Consider the following 27,641-nt stretch of genomic DNA (forward strand, 5'->3'; position numbering starts at 1 on the left):
AGTTTAGAAAAAGAAAACCAGGGAGGGAATGTAAAAGCAGTGTGTTATCGAACAGTATGTATATTTTTGCACACCCACACACATGCAAAAAGAAAAAAAAAAGTATATTGGAGGAAGAGGGAAGGGTTGAAAAGAATAATCCAGAAGACTTCAAGGATACTTTCCATCTCCCTCTCAATGTTGCCAAAGGTCAGGCCAAAATATACCATCCTTAGAAAAATCATGAAAAAGTTCTATATGGATTACATAGTTTTGAACCCACTATATTAACTTGCAAAAAAAAATAGATACTAATAATTTACCTTTATAGTGTTTCACCATCAATTCATAGCTTATATCAGTTCTCAAATTTGACATTCAAACAATCCTGTGAGATATGTACTACTATTTTGTAGAAGAGCTAAATGTGCCTTAGTGTTTCTAATCACTTGCTCAACGTTACTTAGGTAAGCCCAGGTCTTTTGAAGTCAAATCAACTACTTTTTTCTTTGAAACATAAGATAAGCTTGAAGACATTATTTGATGTGTTTTTATTTTACTGGAAGCTATTCCTCATGTAATCTATAATGTCATATACAGAGATATCCCAAAATTTTAGTGCAGCATTCTGTATTCAAAAAAATGAAAATGAACTAAGAATTTTTGACACTCTGTAGTAAACCCATTTATGTTTCCTTCAACTGAAGGGGGGAATAAGACAGTGCATCCAAATACAGGCAGTGCTAATCCAGGATTCTTTCTAGCTCTAAAAATTATGTAATTCTATGTTTGCCCAATTATGGTTGAATGTCTTGAGATGGCCATTTATAATAGTTGCCTCTATTTCTTTCCCTCTCACTCTCTTTTCAGTTTTATACAGTTTGCCTTCTAATCTCATCATTCAAACAAAAATATCCATAAACATTATAATTTATATATTTCAGGGAATATTTTAAATAGATTGTCTTGTGGAAAGGGAGGGAGTTTCACAGTTAACCTCTTTGTTGACTATCACATTGTGATATCAAGAGATGTACTGCTACTTGCTGCTGGCATCTATAGTGGTTAGCTAATGTAATTAAAATGAATATACATGTTAAAGTAGTTTGCCTTAGTTAGCTAAATATTCCAATCCAAAGTAGTTTGGGATTAGAATTTTAAGGGAAATGACTTCAAAGTTTACATCCCTTAGTTTGATAGACAGTCTTAAGAATATACTTTTTCAGGGTATAGCTTTAGTCTAAACTTTTTATATTATATTTGACCTTTCCAGTGTTGCAAGGTTGTAAGGAATTCTACATAAGCACTTATGTTAGATTTCAGGCAGAAAAGGCTGAGTTTTTGTTCCAGTCTTTATTTGACTCAATCAGTTTTATGATTTATTCTAAGGCAATAGAGAAATGATTTTTGGATTCTTTCCATTGCAAGTACCACTTCCTAGACAATAATTTAGCACATGGTATCTTTTTTATATATATATTAAGCAATAGTCTTTGTAACAGTTATAAAACATTACTAGATTGCCTACATTTTATTGTGTTGTGACATCTGTAATAGGAGATTTTACCAGGGCAACAATGATCAGTAAATGTGTGTGTGTGTGTGTGTGTGTGTGTGTGTGTGTGTAAATACTGGTGGGAAAACACAAAATTTCTATGACAAAATTAAAACTTGGAGATGAGTAAGTGTTTGCATGTTACCTATCATTTACCCTACTGTCTTTTAATCTTGTTTATTTTAATAAAGTTCAAATGATTTCAATGAAGCTCTCTATTTTAAACTACCACATTTCTTTTCTATAAAGTTATCCTGAGGTTGGGGAATAAATATTATCCCTACTTTAAAGATATTAACAATCTAACAGCAGCAATGTTTCAATGTTATAATTTTCTTCTTATGCTTTAAGGAAAAAAGGTCCTCAACAAACATTTCAAAGAAAAATGATCAATTAATAAAACACCTTTGTCTTTCCAGTTCCTTAACTTGCACATTTCCCATGATTTTCTCCTTTGCTCTCCCACAGCTGCACATAGATATTTTCATACACTTCATATTACCATTACCTACAAATACTCTACTTCCAAGTTTATGAACTCTGAAATTCCCTTCTATGATCAGTATTTGTTGTTATTCTTTTTCTCTCTCTGCCTTGTGACCCCCAAATCCTGATTTTCATCTTCATCAGATCCTCCAATTCCTCAATTTACTAATTCTTTTCCAGGCCTTCACCCCTACCTGGGTGGGTTACATTAGCCACCTTTCCCTATCTGGACACCTTAGTGAACTACTTGAGGTCTACACCATTTGGTTCTCATTGATCCTTATCTATTTTATACTACCTCCATTCTTTCCTTGACAAGCCTCAGCTCTAGATTTCTCCTAGCAGATTGCATTTGCTATCTTCATTCCTACTCACATACAGCTGAATAAACATAGAGAAAATTATTAAGATGTACTAAGTGAATCTACTACAAATTTATATTGCATAATCTCAGCTAGACCCTCACTACAACAAAGCAATCCTTTTTACACTTGGCTAATTGACTCAGTTTTCCATTCACCATAGTGGCTTTTCTGAAGCTTTTCATTACTCTTCAAACTTTCCATAGTTTCCCATACTCCCAAGTTTTAGCCAAAAACTTTGCCTCATATTTCATTGAAAAGCCTGAGTCCATTTAGCATTTTCCTCTTCTTTCATCCCAAACTCACAGATGTATTGAGCCACTTTCTCACATAATGGAGTGACCCTTATCCTTTAAATGGTAAGCCCTTGTATTTGCACATATAATTCGCACTGTCCACTCCAATAGGTTCCCCCTTCAATCTCTCCTTATTTCCTGGATATCTTCTCTACTGACTACACGTATATTCATGCACATCTCCCCCTTGGCAAAAAAAAAAAAAAAAGGAAACTCACTTAATCCATCTACTCCCATTAACTATTCTTCCCTCCTATTTATGGTTGAATTTCTTGAGATGACCATTTATTATAGGTGCCTCCATTTCTTTCCCTCTCACTCTCTTTTCAGCTTTATACAATTTGGCTTCTAATCTCATCATTCAAACAATAATGATTTTTCCCCTAAAATTAGTAATGATCTTTTAATTTCCCACATAGGCATTTTTTTAACCTTCATCCTTCTTGAAGTCTGCAGGCTTTGACATTATTGACCAACCTCTTCTCCATATTCTCTCCTCTGTAGATTTTTGTGATGTTACTCTCCTCCTGCTGCTATTATACTCCCTACCTGTCTCACAGCTCCTTCATGACCTTTGCTGAATATTTATCCCAATTATACTTGCTAGATGTGTCCCACAAAGCTCTGTTCTGGACCTTCTCTTCTTCTTCTATACTATTTCACTTGGTGATCTCAAAAATATTGTATTCCCAGTGCTTAGCACAGTTCATAAAATATTAATGGTTTATTGGCTCACTAACTTGAAAAACATTGATCCTTGGTTGACAACTATATCATTTATTGATTGGTTCATATTTGCTAGGCATCTTTCAAATTCAGAAGCAAAAACAAAAAATAACAACTGTGTTTAACAATCGTCTACTTTCCAATGAAGCTATTAAAAGTGAATAAATTGGGATTATGGGATTCTCTCATTTTACAACTAAAGAAACTGAGGTCCATGAATGCAATCAGTGATCCCTAGTGTCACTATCTATAGTATACTATTCACCATAAGACATTTGAAAAGGTATTCGATCATTCATCCATCAAAAAATAAATTGAATGTCTATTATATGCAAAACATAATGTTAGGTAATTTAGGAGATACAGAAATGACTAAAACATAGTTATTGACAAAATATATCATTAATCTCATAGTACATTTCTCAAAAAAAATCTTCATTGTTTCTAGACCTCATCCAAATAAAATGCAAACTCTTTAGCCTTACATATAAAGCTTTAAATAAATAAGCTCAGACTTTCCTTTCTATAGATTTTACATACTTAATATTCCAGACCAAATAATTGGCAGCCATCTTACCTCATCCTGATTTCTCCTCTGTGTATCATAAATATCACACCTCATACCTGAAATTGATTCTTCCCGTATCTCTTAGTTGTTGAAATTCTTCTGGCCACAAGAGCTAATACAGCTCCTACTGTGTATGAAGTAATTTACCCACTCTCTAAAAGTAAACTCTTTCTCTTTGAATGTCTCAAATATCTTTCTCATGTTTAACAGAATGTGAACTCTTTGAAGGTAGAGATCATATATCTCTATTTTTATTTCAGGTGATAACTATGCTTCATCATACAGAGTAGACAATGAATTTATATTAAATGTAATTGAATAGAATGAAGAAAGGTTCATATGAGTTGGATCTTGAACGTCTGGTAGGACAAGAAAAGTCATGAAGTTTGAGAAATGATGGAAGTTCTCCCTTTGGCATTTAAAGCTCTTGACCTTTTCTGATCTTTCTACACTTTACCCCGCTCGATGTACTCTGCAATCCAGTTGCACTGGCCTATTTGCTATTCATCACAAAGGCCTTGATTAATCTCCCTAATTACCTACATTTTTTTTTTCATTTCCTTGACTTCCTTCAAGATTGAGCTCAAATTCTATCTCCTACAAGAAGCCATCTCCATTTCTCCCAGCTGCTAGAGCCTCCTTCTCTGGGATCATCTCCTATATATTCTGTATATAGCTTATATGAATCTAGCAATTTACACTGAATTACAATGTAATTCAAATTACATAGAATTTTAGTACCTTAAAGATAAAGCCTTTTTTTTTTTTAAACTCAATTTTCATCTCCAGTATTTAGTATAGGGCATAGCATATAATAAGCACTTATTAAATGTTTGTTGAGAAAGGGCTCAATGAGTAATGTTACAATATATTTGGACTAGAATGTAGAATATTGTAGAATGTAAAGTAGAAAACAGATGTGGGAAATAAGTTTAGAGAAGTAGTTTGGGGACAGAGTATGTAAATGGCATACAAAGTGACAAACTGAAATTGAACCCTAATTTGGGATCAAATGTAGTACCTTAAGCAGGGTTTCTCTTCGTCTCATCTCCCCACTCCCATTTTTGTTCTCTCTGGGACTTTAGCAAAACTTGTTATAACCCCAACTGCAACCTCATTTACATTGATCTAGATCAAGGAAGGACCCCTAGGGCAATAGGTATAGTAAGAATTTAATTAGGTGGGAACAAGAAGAAAAGGTTGAAAATAGAGGAAGGGGGCTAAGAATTCCAGAAAACAAACAAACAAAAGAATCAACAACAAGGTTTTAATTAGTAAAGGAGAAAGACATGCCTCAAGTCATGTAGGGGCTGTTTTGACAATTACCTATATAACTCCTGGGTTGATGAAGCATATGGCTTATTACAGTACAAGCAATCACAAGGAGAGAGTTCAATTCTCTTCAAACTTGTCCAGATGCTCACCTCAAGCAGGCTGCTCTGATGGCAACCTGGGATAAGTCAAGCTTGACTTATCCCAGGTCTGATCATGTATTTGTAGCCCATATTGAATAATTATATTCTTATAAGCAAAGTAAAATTTCTCTTTTATATTCCATACTTTTGTTGAGTCAATCATTCATTTATACCATTACAATGCCTGAGTTAATTATAGTTGCCAGCAGTCCACCTAAGGTACTTAGGGACTTATTCTCCTGACAACACTTGTATCATCTTGAACAAACCAACCTTTATCTCTATTACTTCAAGTGATTTTTTTTGCAATTCTGCTTCTGTGATAACTGCATGGTAATACCTTGATACCATCTCAGAGAACTGCAAGAAATCCAAGAAATGGAACTTATAAATTCTATTTCTAATGCAAAACTTTTCCCTTTCTTATTAATTTAGTCAAATTAAACTTGCCTTCTGTCCTCATTATGATGTCCAGTTACCTGACTCATTTCTCTATTCACATTCCATCTCCCCCATTTTTCTTCCCTTATCTCATCATTCAGCCTTGACATCTATCACTTCTACCAACCTCTACTTTAATAACTTCTGCTTTTATAACTGATAAAATAGAATACCTTGGCCAAATACCCTTCCCGTGTGTTTTATTTGCCCTACCATTACTTTCAAAGTGCTTAGTGTTATCAGAGAAAAGTCTTATTTTAACCCCTGAAAAGAGATGATGCCTAACCTCAGCCCAAGTAGCTGCTTTACTCATATTGTCTACCTATCTCATTTCTTAAAGAATGATATATTCAAAAAAAATCTCCCTTCTCCCCTTTCCCCTAAGTATATCCTCTTTCATTTAGAGCTGGTGACAGAAATTAGCTCTATGAAAGAGCTAATTTATATAACCATGGTTCCTTTCATAAAGGATAATCTTTTTCTGAGAGAGTAAAGAAAAATGGTGGTATTGGGAGTTTGGAGAGATTAGAAAATAGATGTGATAGTTACCATACAAAGACTATAGTGTACAGTGGAAAGGAAATAGTTTTGAGTTAGGGACTTGGGTTCAAATCCTGATTCCAACCCATGTGACCTTGGTCAAGTCAATTACCCTTCATAGGTCTTTATTTCCCATCAGTAAAATGAGGGACTTGAACTTGATGGCCTGTAAAGGACCCTTTCAGCTCTAAAACTATGACCCTACAACCTTAGGCAACATAAATACAAGGGGCAGGAATAGCTAGAATAAAATAAATTATACAATCATTATGAATAAAAGAATTTCTGAGCATTACTAAGGATCTGAATAAGATTGGAATTTGGACATCAGTCTTCAACATGTTTATAGGTCTTTCTCTAAAAATGATCAAGATAGGGAAAGAAAGGAAATTGTACTAGGTTGGGGATGTGCATAGAAGGAATATTAGAACACTGAAGGAAGGGGAAACCTTTTGAAGGTGACTGGGCATGAGCTCCTGGATGGGAAGGAAGAAAGTCAATCTACCAGTTGAGTAATTAGGGTGAGTTCATACAAACACTGATCATAGTGAAGATGAAAAGCATGCAAGATTTAAAGATTGTGATTAGAATTGGGATAGTTAACGATCTGGAGTATGAAACATTTCAATTGATAATAAGGTCTGAGATACCACTGCAACAATGGATAATTGATATGGAGTGAAAATAGAAGACTTGAGAAGGTTAGGGAATTTGTTCAAGGTTGTTAGAAAGGTCATTATTATAGATTTTGCATGAAAATTGATATTTCAGATGTATATCTGTATACTGTGTAGAGTATATATTCAGGTACAATTTTTTATTTCCATTTTCATCCAGATGTAGATTATGAATCATGTAATTTTAGTTCAGGAGCAAGTTAGCACATTTGAGGTCTAAGTAAATATATTCTACAAAGGCTGTCATCTTTATTCACTTTGAATATTAAAATTTGAATTTATAATTGTTTCTAAAACTATGTTTACAAAACCACAGAATTCATAAATTTAGAGCTAAGAAAGACTTTAGGAGTTATCTAGTCAAATTCTCTCATTTTACAAGTGAAGGAACTGAGGCACAGAAAGTTTAAATGATTTGACAGAAGTCACACAAATAGTACAGTAGCTAGGATGTGAGGCTATTTCCTCTAACACCAAATCTAATAGTATTTCCTTTAAATAATGCTGTTCCACTATACCACTGACCCCTTACCATCTGCCAATTGACTGCTGTCAGTGAAATAGCCCTAATAAAGGATATAAATGAAAATTTTATGATAGATTACAATGGGGTCATTTTCCCATAAAGCTCACTTCCTACTTCAGAATATGAAAAACAAATGGCAAGATCATGAGGTCAGAGACTCTAGGAATACCGTATAGATAAAACACACTTGCTATGCATGTAATCCTTCCTAAACTAGCCCTGTATGTAGTGAAGAAGGATCCATTGACTTATGGATTCAGTACCTCTGATTAAAATCCCACAGCTATGCATGGGAAAGAAGTAATAATTTTAATCAATGTAATGAACAACTACAATTCCAGAGGACCAATAATGGAGCATTCTAACCACTTTCTGAGAAATGACACAGACTCAAGATGCAGAATGATGCATGGATTTTGGGATATGACCAAAGTGGGAATTTGTTTTGCTTGACTATGTATATTATCCTCTTTCCTCACTTCAGTTTGTGGAGAGGCATTTGCAAGAGAGAGAAAATAAAAATTTAATCTAAAAAATACATTTAAAAGGAAATATATATGACCATTTTTTTTACCATAACTTTTATTTTGGACTTGTCATAGTTGCACAGAATAACAAAGATGGCAGACATTAAAGACTATAGATTAATTCTTTCTTTTACAAATGAGGGGGGAAAAATGAACTCCTCTCTAACCACACCTCACAGTTCATGATTTGAATGTATAAAAGCTTCTTATCCTATGTGATACATGCCTGTTTACTCTAATCAACTGATTAATTGACAAGTGATCATTAAGTTCTTTCTATGGGCCAGTGGGCACACAAAGAAAATAAAGCAAACAAAACCAAAAACAAAACATCAAGTTACTGCCATAAGGAGCTAACATTAATGGAGGGGAGACAACATGAAAACAATTATGTGCATACAAGATATTTGTAATATAAATGGAAAGTAATCCCAGAGGAAAGGCACTGGGAGTCAGAGGAAGAAGAATGGGAAAAACATCTGACCAAAGGTAAAATTAAAGATATGAAAGACTTTCAAACTTGAAAAAAAAAAAAGAAGGGAGTCAGAAAATAGGGGTGAGAAGGGCAAACCTTTCAGGAATGGGTGACAGTAGGACAAACAATGAAAAGGGGTATAGCCAGGAGATGGGTTGTTGAGTGAAAGGAATAGTGAAAAACCGAATTTGGCTAGATTATAGAGTCCAGGGAAAAGAGTACGAAGCCTAGGAAGGTAGGAAGGAGCCAGACTGTCAAGGCCTTTAAAAGCTAAATAGAGGATTTCATATATAATTCTAGAGTCAATCACAACATCATTAGAACTGTGCTTTAGGAAGATCACTTTGACAGCTGTGTGGAGGAAGGATTATCATAAGGAGAGACACAAAGTAGGGAGACTAGCTATAACGATATTATAATAGTCCAAGTGTGAAATAATAAGAACCTATTCCAGGGTAAGGGCTATATGAATGGGAAATAAAGGAGACATATATGAAAGATGTTTTGAAGATAGAAATATCCTCCTATAAGTCCTCCACAGTGGATCAACTCTACATGTTGCAGTCCTTTTTTTTAATGCTTTACTATTTTGTGGACACTAATGTAAATTTTGTTTACATTAAATTATTCCAAATCCTCAATGGAGTCATCTTTTACCCTTTCTTCCTGAATCTAATGGGGTGCTTGGGTGCATGTGCTTGGATCCCAATTCTAAAATCACATTGCTCTCTAAAAATCACATTTTTCTCCAGCCTCAAAACACTATCCCAGGCAGTTTCTCCCCAGCCCAAGGATACAGCCTACCCCAGCAACAACTGTTATCTCCCTTGCTGATAGAGCAGCCAGCTGCATCTATAGAACTTATTAGTCTGAACCACCTGAATACTGGCTGAATGGGTTGTGCACTGGGTCATAATATTTACTACTTATTGACCCATCATATGTATCCTAGACTTAGACATACACATAATCCCTTACATTTATCTAGTCTAACAAGACATTGATGAGAGTTGCCTGGCATTTCTTAGTAAATCCTGACTGCTAGCTAGCTTAGTGAAGTTTCAGGTCTAAAACCACTCCTTCATGTAGCACCCCACCCCCAAGCTATTTCTCAATGTACTCTGGGTTGCTAACTTGGAGGGAAAGTTGAGTCAACACACAGTTGGCAACAGTGGAGCAGAAAAGATTGGGCAGCTTTCAGAGATTTGGTGCACAGCATTGCATTTGGTCATCTAAGTCAGAACACTCGCAAACACCAAAACTGGTTTGATGAAAATGATGGGGAAATTCAGAAGCTGCTATATGAAAAACAAGAACTCCACAGGATTTACCAGCAGGGTAGTTCATCCACCTCTACAAAGGCAGTATTTAATTCCATCAAAAGCAAAATACAAGCAAAGTTTAGAGAGATTCAGGATTCCTGGCTCAGTAAGAAGGCAGATGAAATTCAATTTCCCTGAAAGCTATTAATGGACCAAAAACCTATGGTGCATCACAACTTCTCAGTGCTGATGGAGCCACATTGATTAGTGATAAGGACACGATCATAGAGAGATGGGCTGAACACTTTCATAGTGTTCTCAAAAGACCATCATCAATCAATGCTGAAGCCATTGATTGTTTACCTCAGGTTGAAGTCAATCCCTCCTTAGATACCAAAAATACATGTTTCTTTAAGAACTAACCACTCCCTAATCCCACCGTGAGTCACATTTAGAAAATGTTTCACTATAGAATATCCTACATAAACTTTACCTGTTTACCTGCCACCTAAGGTTGCAAGTTCCCTAAGAACTCTTGCCTGCTGAAAAATGTAATAAATCTTTAAGTTGATGTCAAGAATGTTTGAGTCTGCGAATTCATTCCAGGTGACTTGTCTCTCCTGCTCAGGTCTTTGTGGGGATTTCATCTCCCCTTCCAACCCTCATCAAATCCACATGAAAATACATACATACATGTAGACACACAGGCACACACATGCACTTTGCATACCCAGTAGGAATAATTACTCATAGCAAATATTCTCAAACCATTAAACCCAATTCCATTATTCTATCCATAGAAGCAGGTGCCCCAATGATGGGATTCTTTTGACAAAGGCTCTTCACTAAGAAACTTAAAATCATTTTTTGACAAATAATTATGCATTTACTGCTCAATTTTAGGCACTTATTTTAGGTTGGAAAAATGTAAACAATTTTCTTTGAGAATTTGCTTTAGAAGGTAGAGTTACTTTCTTTGTTGCACAAGCATACTACAGTGATAATTACTGACAAATTTGAGAGTTATTTCTTTATGTGATATTTTAACACTACCATTCATATTTGAACATTATCCTATTGATAATGATTGATTAATGCTGATAATTCCTTGGTGCAAAGATGTGACTAAAAAGTCTCATGCATTATTAACTTATAATTTATTTTTAGCACGACAGTATGTATTCTTTCTTAACAGTTGTAATCTTTTCTTCAACATTCTCTCTTGTTCACCCTACCTATAAAACCACTTAAGGTTCTAGGCAATCAGAGGCCTTACACACAGAAATGAGCCATATCTTCATTTAGAGTGAATCTTCATTAGCCACTTTTAAATTCTAAGTATTTTAGTCACAACTGGGAGTATATAAAATGTTAATCTTCGCACTTCAAGTCCAAACCACTCATCAGACTGACTGTGTGGATGAGGTTATTTTTGTTGTCTTTGTTCAGTTTTTTTTTTTACTTTTCATGACCACATTTAGGGTTTTCTTGCCAAAAAATACTAGAATAGATTTCCATCTCCTTCTCCAGCTCATTTTACAGATGAGGAAACAGAGACAAACAAGGTTAAATGACTTGCCCAGTATCACACAGCAAATAAATGACTAAAGCCAGATTTTAATTCAGGAAGATGAGTCTTCATAATTCTAAGCCCAGTGCTCTAGCTGCCCACAGAGGAGGTTAATTGTACTTATTAAATACCTACTCTACTCCATGGCAGGGACTGTTCCAGGTACTGAGGGTAAAAGTACAACAAAATGAATACGCCTAAGTACTAGTACTTATGAAGTACCAGCATACACTTAAAAGGGAAAATGGGTGCAATAATTGCAGGAGAACAAGTTGAAATGGAATTATAAGAGTTTGCCATTTTTACTTACATCTTAGAGAACCATTTCACCTAGATGCCCATTAGTGTAACTAATAAATCCTCTGAAGTAGACATCGCATTTGAATTCATACTGTATATGTCTATTGGGGTAGAACCAAAAGACAGCTCTTATGTTCTTAGAAGTTCAAATAGTGTGAATTCAAATACATGTGACCACCTGAGGGATTCATTATTCACAAATATTGGGACCTTGGTTGAATCCTAGGGTTGGAAAGAAGTTAGATATTCAATTTTCTATCTTTACACCAATACATAACTGAATTAATAGATTTCTTTTCAGTTGGCCCCACAGAAGGAGGCCCCCAGAATTTTATCTTGGATAAAGTTGATCAGGAATCCTTGGTTGCTTTCCCAACATTAAAATAAATCAATCTTGCCAAAATCCAGTACTGATAGTTTGTTTTGGTCAGCTTTGGTCTAAATAGAAGTAGATGGCCTAAGGCCTCAGAAAAAAATTATTTATTTTGTTGTTTTTGTTTTATTTTTGAAAAGAGGATAACATTTTAATGAAAACCTTAACATTCACTCATGTTAAAATCAAACATTTCTCTAAAAATTGGAAACTTTTACATATTGAATTTTATACTAGCATGTTTATTTCAATTTATTTCAAATATGGGGAGAACAAATGTGTTATTTTGGCATACATTTTTTTTAAAAGAAAAAAAAACCTTTGAATTATAAATAGATGGATTTCAGAAATTCTTCTTTTTTTATTTCCAAAGTAATTAGAAGTCAGCATGTCACTATTGCTCCTTGACATGAAGTCAGTGTCTTTGTTCTATGTCCTCTTTATCTCCAAATCCTGTATCACCTTCTCAATAGAGGGCACTATATACCACTTTAAAAGATAAGAGTTTCAATAGGCACTTTAGTGGAATTAAGAAAAAAATCTACCACTCTTCCACCTTGATGCCAGAAAGCTATCTTCTTTCTAGGTTGTCATGTCATTTAATTGTACCTAATAGGCCTGAGCTCATCTCAGTGCTTCCAAAGTACAAAACAAAACAAAACAAAAAACCAAAAAAAAGGTAAAAGGAAAGAGGGGGGAAGAGGACATATTATAGGAGTTATCTTCTGTTTTCAGAATCAACCCAAACTGACAGTATGATAAATACAGTAACTTGTTGGAAACCAAGTAATCAAAATAATCTTGTCCTATAAAGCTTGGGTGTTGTGTCTGTTCCCCACCCACCCACCCCCATTTGTAGTTTCCTTTCAATTTCTCCTCTTGGCTCAATGTTAACCCTGCTGCTTAGGTGACTTTGTCAGAGTTATAACTTTCTTCTTCTCCAAACATGTCTGCCAAGACTTTAAAGCGTGGTCCCCAGTCAGTCAGGTAGTCATAATCCTGGTCTGCTTCTGTAGTGTGCGAGTCTATGGAGCTCAGGGACTCTGCTACAGATCCGCTGCCTTCATAGGCATATGTTGCCAATGAATCATAAGGAGGTGCCGTGGGATCCACATCATTTTCCTGTAGCCTTTGAGTAATGAAATCTCTTATGTCTGTGTTATCTTCCACTGGTGGTCTCTGACGAGGTAAACAGAGAGTGTCTGGTTTTATATCCCTGCGTATTTTGTTATCTTCAATCACTTTTGGATTTCTCAGGGCACCAATGTCGAAAGCCTGAGTGTCCTCTTCCCCACCTCCTTCATCATCATAATGGATAACATTGTCTCTGATGTCTTCTTTAGAGGTCATCAGGGTGTCTTTTTTCTTTTGCCTTCGCAGGGCGACATACAACACAACAATGGCTGAAATGAGACAAGAATTGCATTTTGAAACTGACAAGAAAGTTCAACTCTTGGCTGAAATGTCAATAAAATCCTTCAGCTGAAAGCTAATGACACCCAGTTTCTTGAAAAGACTCACTATTATTATTCTGTAAAGTCTCTGTAACTAGCTAATCAACTACTTATTTTCTTATTCATATATTTAGTCCTCATTTTCTCTGAATACTTTGCATTGATGCCCCCAACTTGCAAGTAACTAGCATGATAGCACTTATCAGAAGCATTAAATGTTCCAGTTTACAATTTCAGTAAAGTTTTTGCAATGTATTTTTAAAAATGAAATAGGTACTTGATTGTTAATTCAGCTATACACCTAAAACTGTAGTACACACACATATAATACACTTGCTATTTTAAACTAAACAACTGGCTCCCATTCCACTGGACTTTGCTATGCTCTTCTGCTTCAAGACAGTGTTGCTAGAGGGGCAGCAATAAGGAAGCCCCCCTACTCCTGACTTACTGTATTGTTTAACAGGTACAGGGAAATGGTGAGTTATAAGAGGTAAATTCTTTCTCCCTTGCTGACTGTCTTCTTGTGGACCTTCATAGTTGAACACTTTCAATCTCTCAAAGCCCAGAAGGTAAATCTATTGACTTTGTCAATAGTGTCTGAGTGTGACCCTTTCAAATGTAAATAGTTCACATAAAAGCCTACCACCCTTAAAGATTTCATAACTTTCGCCTATCCCCTGAAATTTCTGAAATTTCATCCACATACCAAGAAATCAATTTATAGTCTCCTGATCACTTCTGCCTCCCAGCTCAGGAACTGCATCTGCTTTGATAATGAAATGTTTGGTTCAAACTGTGTTTTCTGCCATATTGAGAGCAAGTTTCTATGATTTGGATCTGGGCTGCTTGAAAATTTGGAGCACAGCCCCACCTAGTGTAAAGAGTGGTCAAGATACAATAATGTTATATAACTGGGGCTTTAGGTAACACACTCCATTTCCTAACTAATTAGTTAACACATGTTCTAATCTTTTAGCCCTCTTTATTGTTTTGTTTTTAAAAGATGCTTCCTTGAATAAGAAATATATGTGCCAGACAAGACTTTTTCTACCAAATTTTAAAAAAAAGCCTATACACACACATATGACAATCATGTAGCATTACTGAAAGGGATATATCAGATTTACATACATGACATCCAAGTTAAAATGCCAATCATTCCTCAGGCAAGGTACAGAGAGCCCTCACCCTGCTCGCTTGTAGGAAGGAAAACAAGGCATTTTAAATTGAAATGGAGGGAAGGGTTACAGGTTAAATTTTAAGAAAGATTGAATATTGTTTTCACTGTAGCATCCCAACTGCTTCTACTGAAAAATTCTGTATCAGGTTAGAATTCAGGTTGTGGTCCTCTAGGGGTTGAACTCAACAAAAGAGAGAGACTTTCTGAATCGGGTAGTGACAAGTGAAAAGAAGTCCAATAAGCATTTTAGCAGCAATAAGGGCAAATGCTTCAGAAACCAACTACCATCAAAAGTCTAGAAGCACAACAGAAAGGACTTATTCTAAAGCCTTTTCTCCTCTGAATCTTTTGTGTTGCCTTGATCCAGAGCTTAGGGAAGTGACACTCAGTAGGCTTTTTAGAAATACTTGTTGACTTGGTTGGCTTTTTTGTGATGGAGAATGATGGGAATTGCATGAGCCATTACTCTTGGCTTACAATTCAAGATGATCAAATGAAAGAGAAAGTGCTTAACTCTAGTCTTTTCTTTCTGTTTACTTTCACTGTGAATTAGCATATAAGAAGTTTTCTGAAGGTATTTCTTATTTTCCCAGCATTTAATGCTAAGACCTACAGAATATTGGGTAGATCTCCCAAGGAAGATTTATGAACAATCATAGACACAAGTTTCCCTGGCTGTAGTGTCATGGAGGCACTGCATTCTGTGTCAGTGGAGAGACTATACACACTGATAAAATCATGAATCTATACAAAAAGGTATAATTAGAACCTGGACTCAGGATACATTGTGTGTGTGTGTGTGTGTGTGTGTGTGTGTGTGTGTGTATGATTATATGTTATAAAGACTTTCATTGTCATAGAAACAACAAAGCCACACTACTCCAGACCTCTAAAAGGGACTTGTGTATATTTTAGTATAGTAGATTAAGATTTAGAGCTGGGAGAAATCTTCGTCGGTATCTAGTCCAACCCTTTCATTATAGGATGGGGGAAGGGGAAAGGGAGAAATCTTTATTAAGTGACTACTATGTGTTGGGCACTATGCTAAATACTTTTTACAAATAAAATCTTATTGACCCTCACCACAACCCTGTGAGGTAAGTGCTGTTATTATTCCTATTTTATAGTTTTAAAAAAAAAATGAGACTAAATGTTGCACAGAGGCCAAGGTTAACAACTAGTATGTTTCTGAGTCTGGATCTGAACTCAAGTCTTCCTGACTCTAGGCTCCATGCTCTTCTATCCATTGTGACACCTACTATCTTGCCCAAGTTCTCACAGATAATAAGTAGCAGAGTTCAGGACTTGAGTCCAGATATTCTGACTCCTACCTCAGAGTTCTTTGTACTACACTGATCTATCTCTAAAAAAAGGAAAGAAAAGAAATGAAAGAAAAACAAAAGAAGAAAAAGGAGAGGTGGTAGCCAGAAACTTTAATAATGATACTATTTACTGTTGGACAGGTTTAAAACTTCAGCTTCATACCTTTTTATGTCTCTGTGTCCTGACAGAATAGATCTCACTAGTATTTAACGAACATTAAGAAAATATCAACTCCAGATAGTTCTCTCTATAAAGTTAACATAAAGCTAAAGCAACTTATAGGTTGAAGTGACCAAGGTTGGTAAAACAAGAGGCAGTGTGGGAGAGAGAAATGGAGTGACATGGGGACAGAGACAAAAACATTAGAAAAATTGTGAAATTAACCTACCTAAAAGAATAACTATACAAAGTAAGATTGCAATCAGAGCACCAGTGCTGAGTCCTACAGGTAGAAAAATTGCCTCCACATTGCAAGACAAGATGGTACCATCAGAATCACATCTACAAACTCGAATAGTCATCGTATTTGTGCTGCTCTGGACTGGGTAACTGCTGTCCTCGATCACAACTGGGAGAAAATAAAACTCTTGCTGCCTGCGGCTGTATCCATTTCTTCTAGTTTCAATTCCAGCTGTGTTGTCTACAAAACATGACATTTGCAACACAATAGTTACTGCAGACATCCTTAATATAGTAAAGTCAGTACCTGTTAAACAAGAGTAAGTTCTTAAGCCAGTGGAAATGTTTATTTTTATTTTTCCTGTGTCCTTAGAACCTTTTTCTCTCCTTACCAATGCTGTCAAATTCAAATCATATGCAATTTAAGTAATCTTGTAGGAAAATAAAGCATTTCTATTTTTATCTATTAAATCTTTTTGACATGGTACTTTAAATTTCAGAGGAGAAAATAAAATATTTTCTTTATTAAGTAAGAAATGCATTGCTGTGAGATTTTTTTTTTTTGACTTTTCTTGTCAAAATCTCAACAAGGGAATAATATTTTTGTGGAGCATTTTTCATCCCACAGAAAAACAGGTTAAAAACAAAGTGTGAATCTCCATGAAGGTATTCTTACTGTAAACTGGTAATTTAAAATATAACAAGGATGGATTGAGCACTTAAGATTGATATTTGATGTGATCCACAGTCCCCAAAATACCACTACCGCACCTTTTCCCAGTAGAGACCAGGTGTCATTATTTTTTATCTAAATAGATACCTTCACTCTTGTGCCTCAGTAAAGTACGGATATTTGCAAAACAGAGGCATAAAGTAACTAGCTTCCTGAATGCTCTAATGATTCTAGATATGGTTACAAATAACAATCATCATTTAATATAAAATGTACAGCTAAAAAAAAACTAGAGTAGAAAAGACCTTTAGAAACCTCTTTCCCAAGCCCTTCATTTCCTCATTTTTCTGATGAACAAACTGAGACCTTGATAAAGGAAATGACTCCCACAAAGTAAGGCACAAAATTAGTTTGGAGAAAGTATGACTAGAACCCAGGTTCTCCAATGATACAATGTTGTTTTTCTTAAAATAATTTCCATGCATGCAGAAATAGAAGGTTACCAAAAATTATTTCTATAATTCAATTCAGTAGAATATTTTAACTTAATCATCTGGGAAATTTAGGCCAAGACATTTATTTTCTGAACAATCATCTCAATTTTCTGTACATTGCTACATGTGTCAGAATAATTTCGACTTTTACATGCTTGACTCTGGTGGTTTTAATAACTTCAGTGTTATAATAAGACGCCTGAGACTCTATTACTACATCTATGCATAACATTAACATTGACATGAGAAGCAGCAAGTCTTCAGCAAATTTACATATTACAAAACTTTTCTGTGAGCTAAATGACAACATTGAACAGAATTGCTTGCACCTTTTTCTTTAGACATACTTTAGCCAAGCAACTGAGTGTATTAATTCTCTAGCTGTTGACAAATTTTTGTCAATATTTTGTACATCCATCTATTTATCTACACATATCTACAATACACACACACACACGTATATATATACACATATATATAAGTATATACCATGCATGTGCTCATACGTTTATGTATGTATGGATGTACATTTCTACATATGTATATGCAGATATGATGTATTTTATTAGTAAAGATGATAAATCACCTATTATGTGTAAGGTACTACACTAAGGTCTGTAAGGGATAAAAATAAGCATAAGACAGTCTTTACCCTGAAAAAAGTTAACAGTAGACTTCAGGAAATAATACTTGTATATACATAAAATAATAATTAACACCTCAGATCAGAGTGGGGTCAGTGCTAATGGGTCTATGGATAATAACTTCTCAGGAAAGTAGCTCAAGTAGAGGAAGATCACTATGACCTGGGGAATAATTATTACTATTGTAATTTCTCCAGTACTGATCTCTCTTCTTATTCTGCTACAAAGGTCAAGGCATGAGAAATAGTTTGTTATTACTTAGACTAATTATAAGCAGTATATCTCTATAAAAGAAAATGCCTTTAGAGTTTGTTTAGAATACATGAAAAATAAGTCATAATAACATAAAATGTAGATTATTTTAGCATTGTGTTAAGAAGAAACATTTCTGTACCATTACTTTTCTAAATAAAACTAATCTTTGATTGTAAACTGAAGTTTCTACAAGTTTTCCAAAAAGCTTTCTTCATTTAAAAGCCACTATTAAAATCCAGTAACTTAGAACAGCAGAACCAAGAGGATAAAGTAGTGGGAAGCAGTAAAGGGAGCTCCCCTTCACAACTCCTCCACTTAGATTTAGAAAATGCACTATCTAAATCCTCATGAGAAAATACAAGAAAATGTCACAGTGGGTCGTTTTTCCAGCCTAGCTCAGTATAATAGGGAGTCAGCCACAGAGAGCTCTGTGGACATTGGGGATAGAATCTAGTCAAAACCAGCAGTAGATGGAAAGTTCAGAAGTGCAGGGAGAAGTTGTGGACTGGGGCAATGGAGGTCCCCATTAGGACAATGGAGGATACAGGAAAAAGCACCATAAAGCAAATTTGTCATTCACTACTCAGTTATAGGTTACATATCCAGTGTGGGCTGTAGAAGGGGACCTATGTCTAATGGTGATGTTCCAGTATAGAGAGGAGATACAGGCTCTAGGCTGAAATGAACAAGTTCAGAAGCAAACAGAAGCACTGTGACTGATCCCAGGAGCAGAGAAAAGTCTCAGTTCCAACTTCTAGTCCATTCTGAAGCCTAAGAGCAATAATCAGGGTAGAAATCCTAGACTGAAGCAATACTGTCAGTTCTGTAACTTATAACCAGTAGACTTTTTGAACTGGTTGACAGTGACTGAGTCAAATAGTAGCCTAGTGTGGTTTAGACCCAAACTTAGATCAAGAATGGCCAGAGCTCAGACCAGGAGCAACAATTACACTTTGCCCTGGGTCAAACAAATTTGGGAGATCTGAGAGCTTGCAAGCCCCTAGCCTGAGCTTTTTCTGAAATGTTCTAAGACTCAGTTCCCCAAGAAAGCAGTGACAGAATCAGCTCAGGTCTTGCCTCCAGAAGGTCAGAGGCTGTCTAACATCAAGTTCAAAGTAAAGAAATCAACTAGAAGAATGAGCACAAAGAATGCCACTAATAAAAGTTATAATGGCATCAGGGAAGCTCAAAACACACATATAGAAGAGAATAACTGCAAAACATCTTCAATCATTGCCTCAAAGAAAAACAAAACTTGATGAGGGAAAACTAAACTAAAATTCCTAGATGAGATGAAGCAAAAGACTGTTTTATTTTTAAAAGGTTTATTTTAATAAATCAGAGAACTACAGGGAAAATATTTGTAAAAAGAAATAAGAACCACAGAAAAATATTTGGAAAGATAATTTATAGGTTGGCACAAAAGGTACAAAACCTTGTCCAAGAGACAATTACAATGGACCAAATAGAAGTCAATGACTCCATGGGAAATATAAAAAACAAAAATGAAGACTGAAAAACAGAAGACAATGTAAGGTGTCTCATAACAAAAACTACTGGTTTGGAAAACAGATCAAGAAAAAAATCATAGGAGTCATTGAGCAACTTGAATTCCATCAACAAATAAAATCTAAATATCACATTTTAAGAAATCTTAAAAGAAATCTATGCAGATCTCTTAGAACTGGTGGGGAAAATGGAAATAAAAAGAATCAACTAGTTACTTGCCAAAAAGAAACCCCAAAATGAAAACTTCCAGTCAAAATCCAGAGCTTTCAGGTTAAAGAAAACTCCATCAAATAATGCAGATATAGTTTGAGAGAATTGCCTGGCACACTGAGAGGTTAATTGAGTTCTCCAGAAGCACACAGCTAGTATGTGTTATGGGCCTGAAAACCAGGCCCATAACAGGAGGCTCCTGGTCTGCTTTTCTCTCCATTGTACCACTGCCTTTCATCGTATGCGTATATGAAGTAAGAATGTCCAAGGCACTAGTATGCTCTCACCTTCCAAAAGGTCATTGAATCACTTGATTCATCATAGGACTATGTCCAAATCTTTCTCTAGAACTGAGTAATAATTTGTTGACTGATTTGCCTTAAACTTCGACTTTTTTTCCCAATCCAGCAAAAGTGAATTTTCACATTTTATAAACTTTAACAGTTTTATAAAATGAACTAAAAATCTGTTACTTTATGGAGCTATGTGAGAAAAGGTCACATTTAGGTGATTAAACTTACTTCTGTAGTCACGGACTGTAAAATTGGGTTTGATGGCAGCCTCAGGTGATAATCTAAAGGAGAATTGTTGCCCAGCAGGTGAAAGATCTCGGTCTGCAGCACTGATGATCTGAATTACCTGAAACAAAGTTGAAATTAAAAATGAAGGCATTCAGCCTTTTCAAAAGAACCTTCCTCTCAAAATTTTAATGAACTTATTTAACGAAATCTTGGAAACCAGTTTGTTACGTGTAATTTTCACAGCCAAATATTGAAAGTGTCATATATAGAAAATAGCTGACAATGTGACAGAATAGGAAGTAATTCCCATGAGACTTGCACTCATTTTAGTTAAGTTCAGTTTAGTTCAACTAATAAACATTTATTACGGGTCCACTATAAGACACTATACTAGGCACTAGAGACACAAAGACACAAAAATAAAATATTCTCTGTCTTTAAGGAGCCTGCAAACATAAAACTTCAGAGCTTTGAATTGTCATTAAAAATAAATATGATAGCTTTAAAAGTGCAATTAATATTCTACCTTAAGTTAAATAAGTGCTTTCACCTATTTCAAACTGAAACAAAAGTCTACTAGGGAAAAAAATAAGAAAATTCAAATTTTTCTATTTTCATTTTTATTAGTTATCTGTTACTAGTCCTGATATTATTTTCTTTGACTATACACCAAAGCTCACTAATTCTCTGGTTTAGAAACAACTAGATGTATGAAAAATGAAGAACTAGAGTTAGAAAAAGATTTCAGTGAGTTATCCATAGGGGTGGTAAAGATGAAAAAGTGAAACGATAAATGCTGGTACGGCTATAGGAAAAGACACATTGATTCACTATTGGTTGTCCTGTGGATGTATACAATCATTCCCAACGGAAATTTAAAATCATACACAAAAATTTACTTAATTCTGCATGCTCTTTGACCCAGTTGTCTGGTACCTATAGGCAAAAGAGAGTAAAGGAAGAGGAAAAGGCCCTTTACATATAAAATTATTTATAATAGTTTTTTTGGTGGTGACCAAAGAAAGTAAACAAAATTATTTCCAAACATTGAGGAGGTTGAACAAATATTAGTATAGTCATATAGTGGAGTACTACAGTGCTGTAAGAAAAGAATAATTAGATGATTTCAAAAAGACATTTAAAGATTTAGAACTGATGTTGAAGTTGAAAGACAAATTTGATATAGAGTATGGCAAATATGATATATGAAACTGAAGTCTGAAGTGAGTAGAAATATAAAAAATATATACCATAATGTCAATATTGTAAAAATGAATAATTTTGCGTACTTTTGTAAATTGATGAAGAATGAAATTAGCAGAATCAGTAGAAAAAAATTATATAACAAAAATATTATTAAAACAGTTTTGAAAGCTATTAGAACTGCAGTCATTACAATGATCATTCATGATTCCAGAGGACTGAGAATAGCACATGCTATCTACAGAGAGATGAAGGAATGAGATGTCTACATTTTTGTATACAGAAAATGGAAACATTCATTTTGCTCAATTATGCTTGTATGTTGTACGAAATTTGTCCCCTCCCCACAAATAGTTGTGGAATAGAGGGTAGGAGGTAGAGAAAATAGATATGTTATTTTTTGATAGACTGGTTGGAATGTGATATGTATGTGAAATATTAGAAGAACTTTCCAGTAAGGTCGCTATACTATTAGTTTGTCTTAACTGTTTTACTTGGTTACGACAGACCTCTCACAAAGCAAGGGTAATCTGTGTTTGTAAAGAAAAAATAGGCATCAATAAAGAATAAAGTGGAAACATGAAAAAAATAATTCAAAGAGATAGTAAGACCTATTTTCCCTCATATAAAGATTTTTGAAAATGGTGTTTTAGAATGTGTAAGAAACTTCACTGAGAAGAGAACCCTCATTTAGTCATGCTCAATGAGGAAAGAGCTCCTCATACTTGCAACCTAGAGGGAATGTCCCTGGCAGTAAGATAAGAAACAACAGCTCATCAGATCAATAGTTTCCAGATAAAACTAAAGGGTCACCTCCAACTGTGTGTGGAAGGAATTGTTGCATACATATAAAATGTGTTTCTTTGGGAAAGAAGATACCCTGAAAAAGTTACTGGGAGAGAGCTTCTAGAAGTCCAGATTATTCTCCATCACATCCAGACATAAAAGCTCTGAAGGGGCCAGGGAAGAAAATCTGTCAGTCCTCTGTGCCTAGAAAACGAACACTGGAAGGTGTGAAGAATGAATTGAGCTCATCTATCAAGAGGTTCTACTGCCACCAGTGCCTTATTGTCAGATCACTAGAGAAGCAGTGAGTACACTAAATGCTATCTTAGTCCAAAAAATGATTCCATTTGCCCTAAATGATTCCTTAGTCACCTGAAGATGTGTATACTTTCCTAAAGTCCTATAAGGGACTGATTTTTGCTGTGTAACTGAAAACCCTCAGGCTAGCGTAATCTTACTATAATTATATTTTTTTCCTCAGAGGCCAGATCAGATTGGGACGGGTGACAGATTTTGAGACCAACTTGTACGACTACATTCACATTTTTTTTCTGTGTAAAAGCATCATGCCATACCACATTTAATTATTTGGTGACGATTAGATATAGCTTTGGTCATTGGAAAAAGTCTGAATCACTCACTTACCCACAGCATAACATAAAATAGTTACTACCTACAATAAATAAATAAATAAGATTTGAATAGAAGGCTAATCAATCAAGTATTTGTTCAACAAGCTTCTAAAGTTGCAGATTTGGAGAACTAGAATTTTCCCAAAGATTCTTATCAAGTCATAATTTTCACTAAGGAAAAGTGTGACTCTAAATTTACATTGTTCTTGTAAATAGATATTTTGCTTATGTTTAATAAGGTTATTGTAAATTTACATTGTTCTTGTAAATAGATATTTTGCTTATGTTTAATAAGGTTATGCATATGATTAAAGTTTAAAAATGCTAATAAATAATTTGTTAATTCCAAGATAGAATTAGTTTAAAAAAACTTCTAGAAATAGACTAAGAGGCATAAACTCAAACTCTTTCAATACTTTCACAGCAACATTCTAAACTACAGCATGAGAGTATTTTAAAACACAGTAACTGGTTTTCAATAAAAATATAGTTATACACAATCACAAATATGTACAAATCTTACGTCCAATAGGCATTTAGGTGATGCAAGAAAAATAACTGTAATTTTCCGATAAAGTGTGTATGCTACTGGCCATGAGGCCAGAGTAAAACAAACAATTGAATTTGATGCCCTGAAAGGGGGAAGGAGAGGCAAGTCTTTCTGTCTCAATTATTTCAATATTTAATGTTTAAGATGTTTCTCCCTAGTATCCCTAGTGAATACATAATATTTTTTCCAATAAATCACCATGGATCATTTCTAATACTCCACTTAAAGCATGACATAGCACAAATCCTGTCTGGTCTCATAGGAAAGACAGAGAGTATATTTTGAAAAATCCTGATGGGATGTACTCTTTTTCTATCTTGCCTCACTGATAGTCACATTTTTCTTGAGACTGTACATCAGAGAAAGTCAATATATTGCCAGAAATCTCATGCTGTGAGAACCAAACAAAGTAATATACATGGTATATTTTGTTACTCTTAAAGCACCATACATATCACAGATAATGATGACTATGGTGAGGAAGATGAAGATGATATTAACATGTTTCCTTCCCAACAGCTTCCCACCTTATGCTGTGGATCCCTTTGTTCACTCCCCTGAGGAAAACAGCCCATGAAATCACTTTTAACTGACTCAAAGAATCAGATGTCAGTATTTATGGATTACCTGTCCTGGTTTAGCATTTTCACATACTGCTGTCTCATATGGTACAGAAATTTCTGGAGGAAATTCATTGACATCCAGGACATTGATGAGAACGTTGACTTTGCTGGTTAGTGAAGGGTTGCCTATTAGAAACAAAGAAAGGGGAAAATAAAAAGTGACAAGAGTTGGTGAGGTATTATTTGTACTACAAATATTATTCACATCAGAGTTTGTGTAAATGTCATATATTCTTCAGGATTTTGGAAAATCACAACAATGAAGTGTCATTGAAATAAAATATTTGCCAAATATACAAGAAGATAATTTCACTGTATTAAAAATTGTAAAAGCTAGCAGTCAGAGGCAGTATAGTGAAAGAACATTGAAGTGGGACTTCTAATACCTGAGTTTACCAATCTTGACAACACAGTGTGAACTTGAACGGGCAGTGCGATACTGGTCAAGATACTTGAACTTTCTTGACCTCAGTTTATTTATCTGTAAAATAATGGGTTTAGATTAGGGCCTGATATCATAGATACAGGGCTAGAAGGGATGTTAGAGATCGTATGAGTTAGCTGGTACAATTTATAGATGAAGAAACCGAGGCCCAGAGGCATTGATCGCCTAATCCATACATCTGGACACAGTTTCTCTCCTGAACTTCAATCACATATTGCCGTTGCCTATTGTTCATTTCAAATTGTATGATCAGGAGACATCTTAAATTTAACAGATTCAAAGCAAAATTTATTATCTTTCATGACAAACCCATCCATTCCCCAAACTTTCCTATTTCTGTCAATTCTTCCAATCATTCAGGTTTGTAACTTTTATGTTGCATTGGATTCCCAATTTTTCTTCGTCTGATGCATCTGATAAGTTGCCAAATATTGTTCTTCCTACCTCCACACATTTATCATATCTGCTCCCTTTTCTATTCACACAGTTGCCACCTTAGGTCTCTCCTTCATCACCTTGTGCCCATATTATTGCAATAACCTCCTAATTGTTCTCCCTGGCTTAAATCTCTCTCCATTTCACTCTATACTTATTAAGAACTTATTAAACACAAATGTAGCTATGTCAGTTACCTATTTAAGAAATTCCAGTGCCTTCTGACTGCCTTTAGAATCAAACATATATTACTATGCTTAGCTTTTGAAATCTTTCACAACCTTGGCCCAGCATATCTTTCTAGCCTCTTGAATTACCCTCCCACACATTGCAATCTCAGAAAAACTGGTCCTCTCTATGTTTCTCACTAATGGTACTCCACTTCTCATCTACATGCCTTTGCATTGACTATCTCCATGCCCAGTACGCACTTCCTTCTCTCCTCCATCTACTAGAATTCCTCTTTTCTTTTAAGATGCGCCACAAGCACTAGCTTCTGCATGAAGCTTTTACCGATCTCTCCAACTGCTAGTGATCCCTCTCTCAGACTACTTTGTGTTTGACTACTTTGTATTTATTCCCATTATATTAACATTTTATAAAGATCAAATATTTGTTTTGTATCCATGTATGACACATGTATATGTATACATATATATGTATATATGTATACATATACACACATATAAAATCATGTGTGTATGTGTTTGAGTGTATGTATCCTTGCTAAAAAAACCCATATAGAGTAAGGTCTACAGTCACAAAGAGTCAGACATGACTAAACAACAACACATATGACACATGTGTGTTTGTGTACATATGCGTATATACATGCATAAAAATCTGTTTTCCCTCTCTCCTATTAGAATGTAAGTTCCTTTTGAGTAGAAGTTTTTGTATCCACTTAACATAGCACAGAGTCTGGGACACACATAGTAAGCACTTAATAAATGCTTATTCATTGCCTCGGTTTGCACCGTTAGTAAGCATCTGAGGTAAGATTTTAACCCAGGTCTCCAGTTTCAGGGTTCTATCTACTACACCATGTTGCCTCTTTCAGGTAGATCTCTGGGCCTGTCTAGGTCTAAAATTCTAGGAAAGATTTTTCCCCCTAATAATTTCTCTGAATCATGTATTTTCAGAAATTTTAAAGCTATAACATCCCCATATAGTTAACATATTTGAAATATTTCCAATTACCCTAGTCTCCAAAATAAAGGCATTTTTATAGCTATATTTATATTTATTTTAAGCACTCTGAAGTGTATGTGTGCATTCGACATTAAAAACAAAGACTGCTGGGCATCAAGCCTGGGGGAAAAATTACCTCTTAGACACTGGCTTAAGAAACTCTCATGAGTTTTATACAAGTGAACTTTTGTTATCTTCCAGTGTAATTAGCACCAAGTAACCTTCTGTCCAGTGTCGTACTACCCTGGAAGGCACTGTCTGGGTGGCCTGTGGGGCAAACCGCACTTTTTATATTTTGGTGTTGTGGGAAGGAAATAGCTTCATTATTTGTTTGCTATCCATAGAAACCTACCTAGTGGTTTAGCATCAGGAAAACTGGCCCAAGTCAATTTTGTGAAGGTCATTTAACCTTGCTTCTGGCATCAGTACCTTGATTTTATCAGTGCTAGAGATGGATATAGATCAGAGATTTGGGCATTCAGTGTCTCTTAACAAAGCTGAAAAGGAGACTATTTCTTTTTGAGCTCTCATCAGCAGGTAAATCTATGTCCTCCAAAGAAAGATATTCTGTTCATTCAGAGTACACAGGAAAGCACAATAACAGCAATTATCTGGTTTCATGTAAAGACAACTGATACGGACCACAAAAACGTGTGTATATGTGTGAAAACATTATAAGTGCATATATATACGTATGTTTCTGTGTAGATATGACTATATATATTTTTCTCTGGCACAAATAAGTCAGCCTGCTTCCTTATGCATCTTCAGCTGGAATATTTTAAACTCATTCTTCATTTTGTACATGTGAATCAACTCACAGATTCCTAAGAGCATAAATATGTGTTCTCGTGGAGAACAAATGTCTTTGTGAGAAGTTAGTGTGAAGGTGGCCAAGAATTCTTAAGAAAACATTTTTAAGTAAGGTAAGTGCTAAGACTTACCTTAGGAAGTTTTTTGAAAATCTGTCTATGTATCTATCTATTTATCTGTCTGTCTGTCTATCTATCTATCTATCTATCTATCTATCTAT

The 27,641-nt window shown here is 35.0% G+C and overlaps 1 protein-coding gene across 1 annotated transcript in view; it reads right to left on the bottom strand.

Annotated features, from left to right (window-relative positions):
• Window positions 1–12,933: 12,933 nt before the first annotated feature.
• The window catches only part of CDH12 (cadherin 12), a 686,747-nt gene continuing 672,039 nt past the window's right edge, over window positions 12,934–27,641 (bottom strand). The window contains exons 9-12 of the mRNA XM_072605471.1: window positions 24,542–24,663; window positions 20,744–20,861; window positions 16,427–16,678; window positions 12,934–13,481 (exon numbers count right to left, since the gene is read on the bottom strand). Coding sequence (XP_072461572.1) covers window positions 12,982–13,481; window positions 16,427–16,678; window positions 20,744–20,861; window positions 24,542–24,663 — 992 coding nt within the window. The 3' untranslated portion in view covers window positions 12,934–12,981. The remainder of the gene's footprint in view (window positions 13,482–16,426; window positions 16,679–20,743; window positions 20,862–24,541; window positions 24,664–27,641) is intronic.

Source organism: Notamacropus eugenii, chromosome 4 (genome assembly GCF_028372415.1).
Source record: "Notamacropus eugenii isolate mMacEug1 chromosome 4, mMacEug1.pri_v2, whole genome shotgun sequence".
Classification (NCBI taxonomy): domain Eukaryota; kingdom Metazoa; phylum Chordata; class Mammalia; order Diprotodontia; family Macropodidae; genus Notamacropus; species Notamacropus eugenii.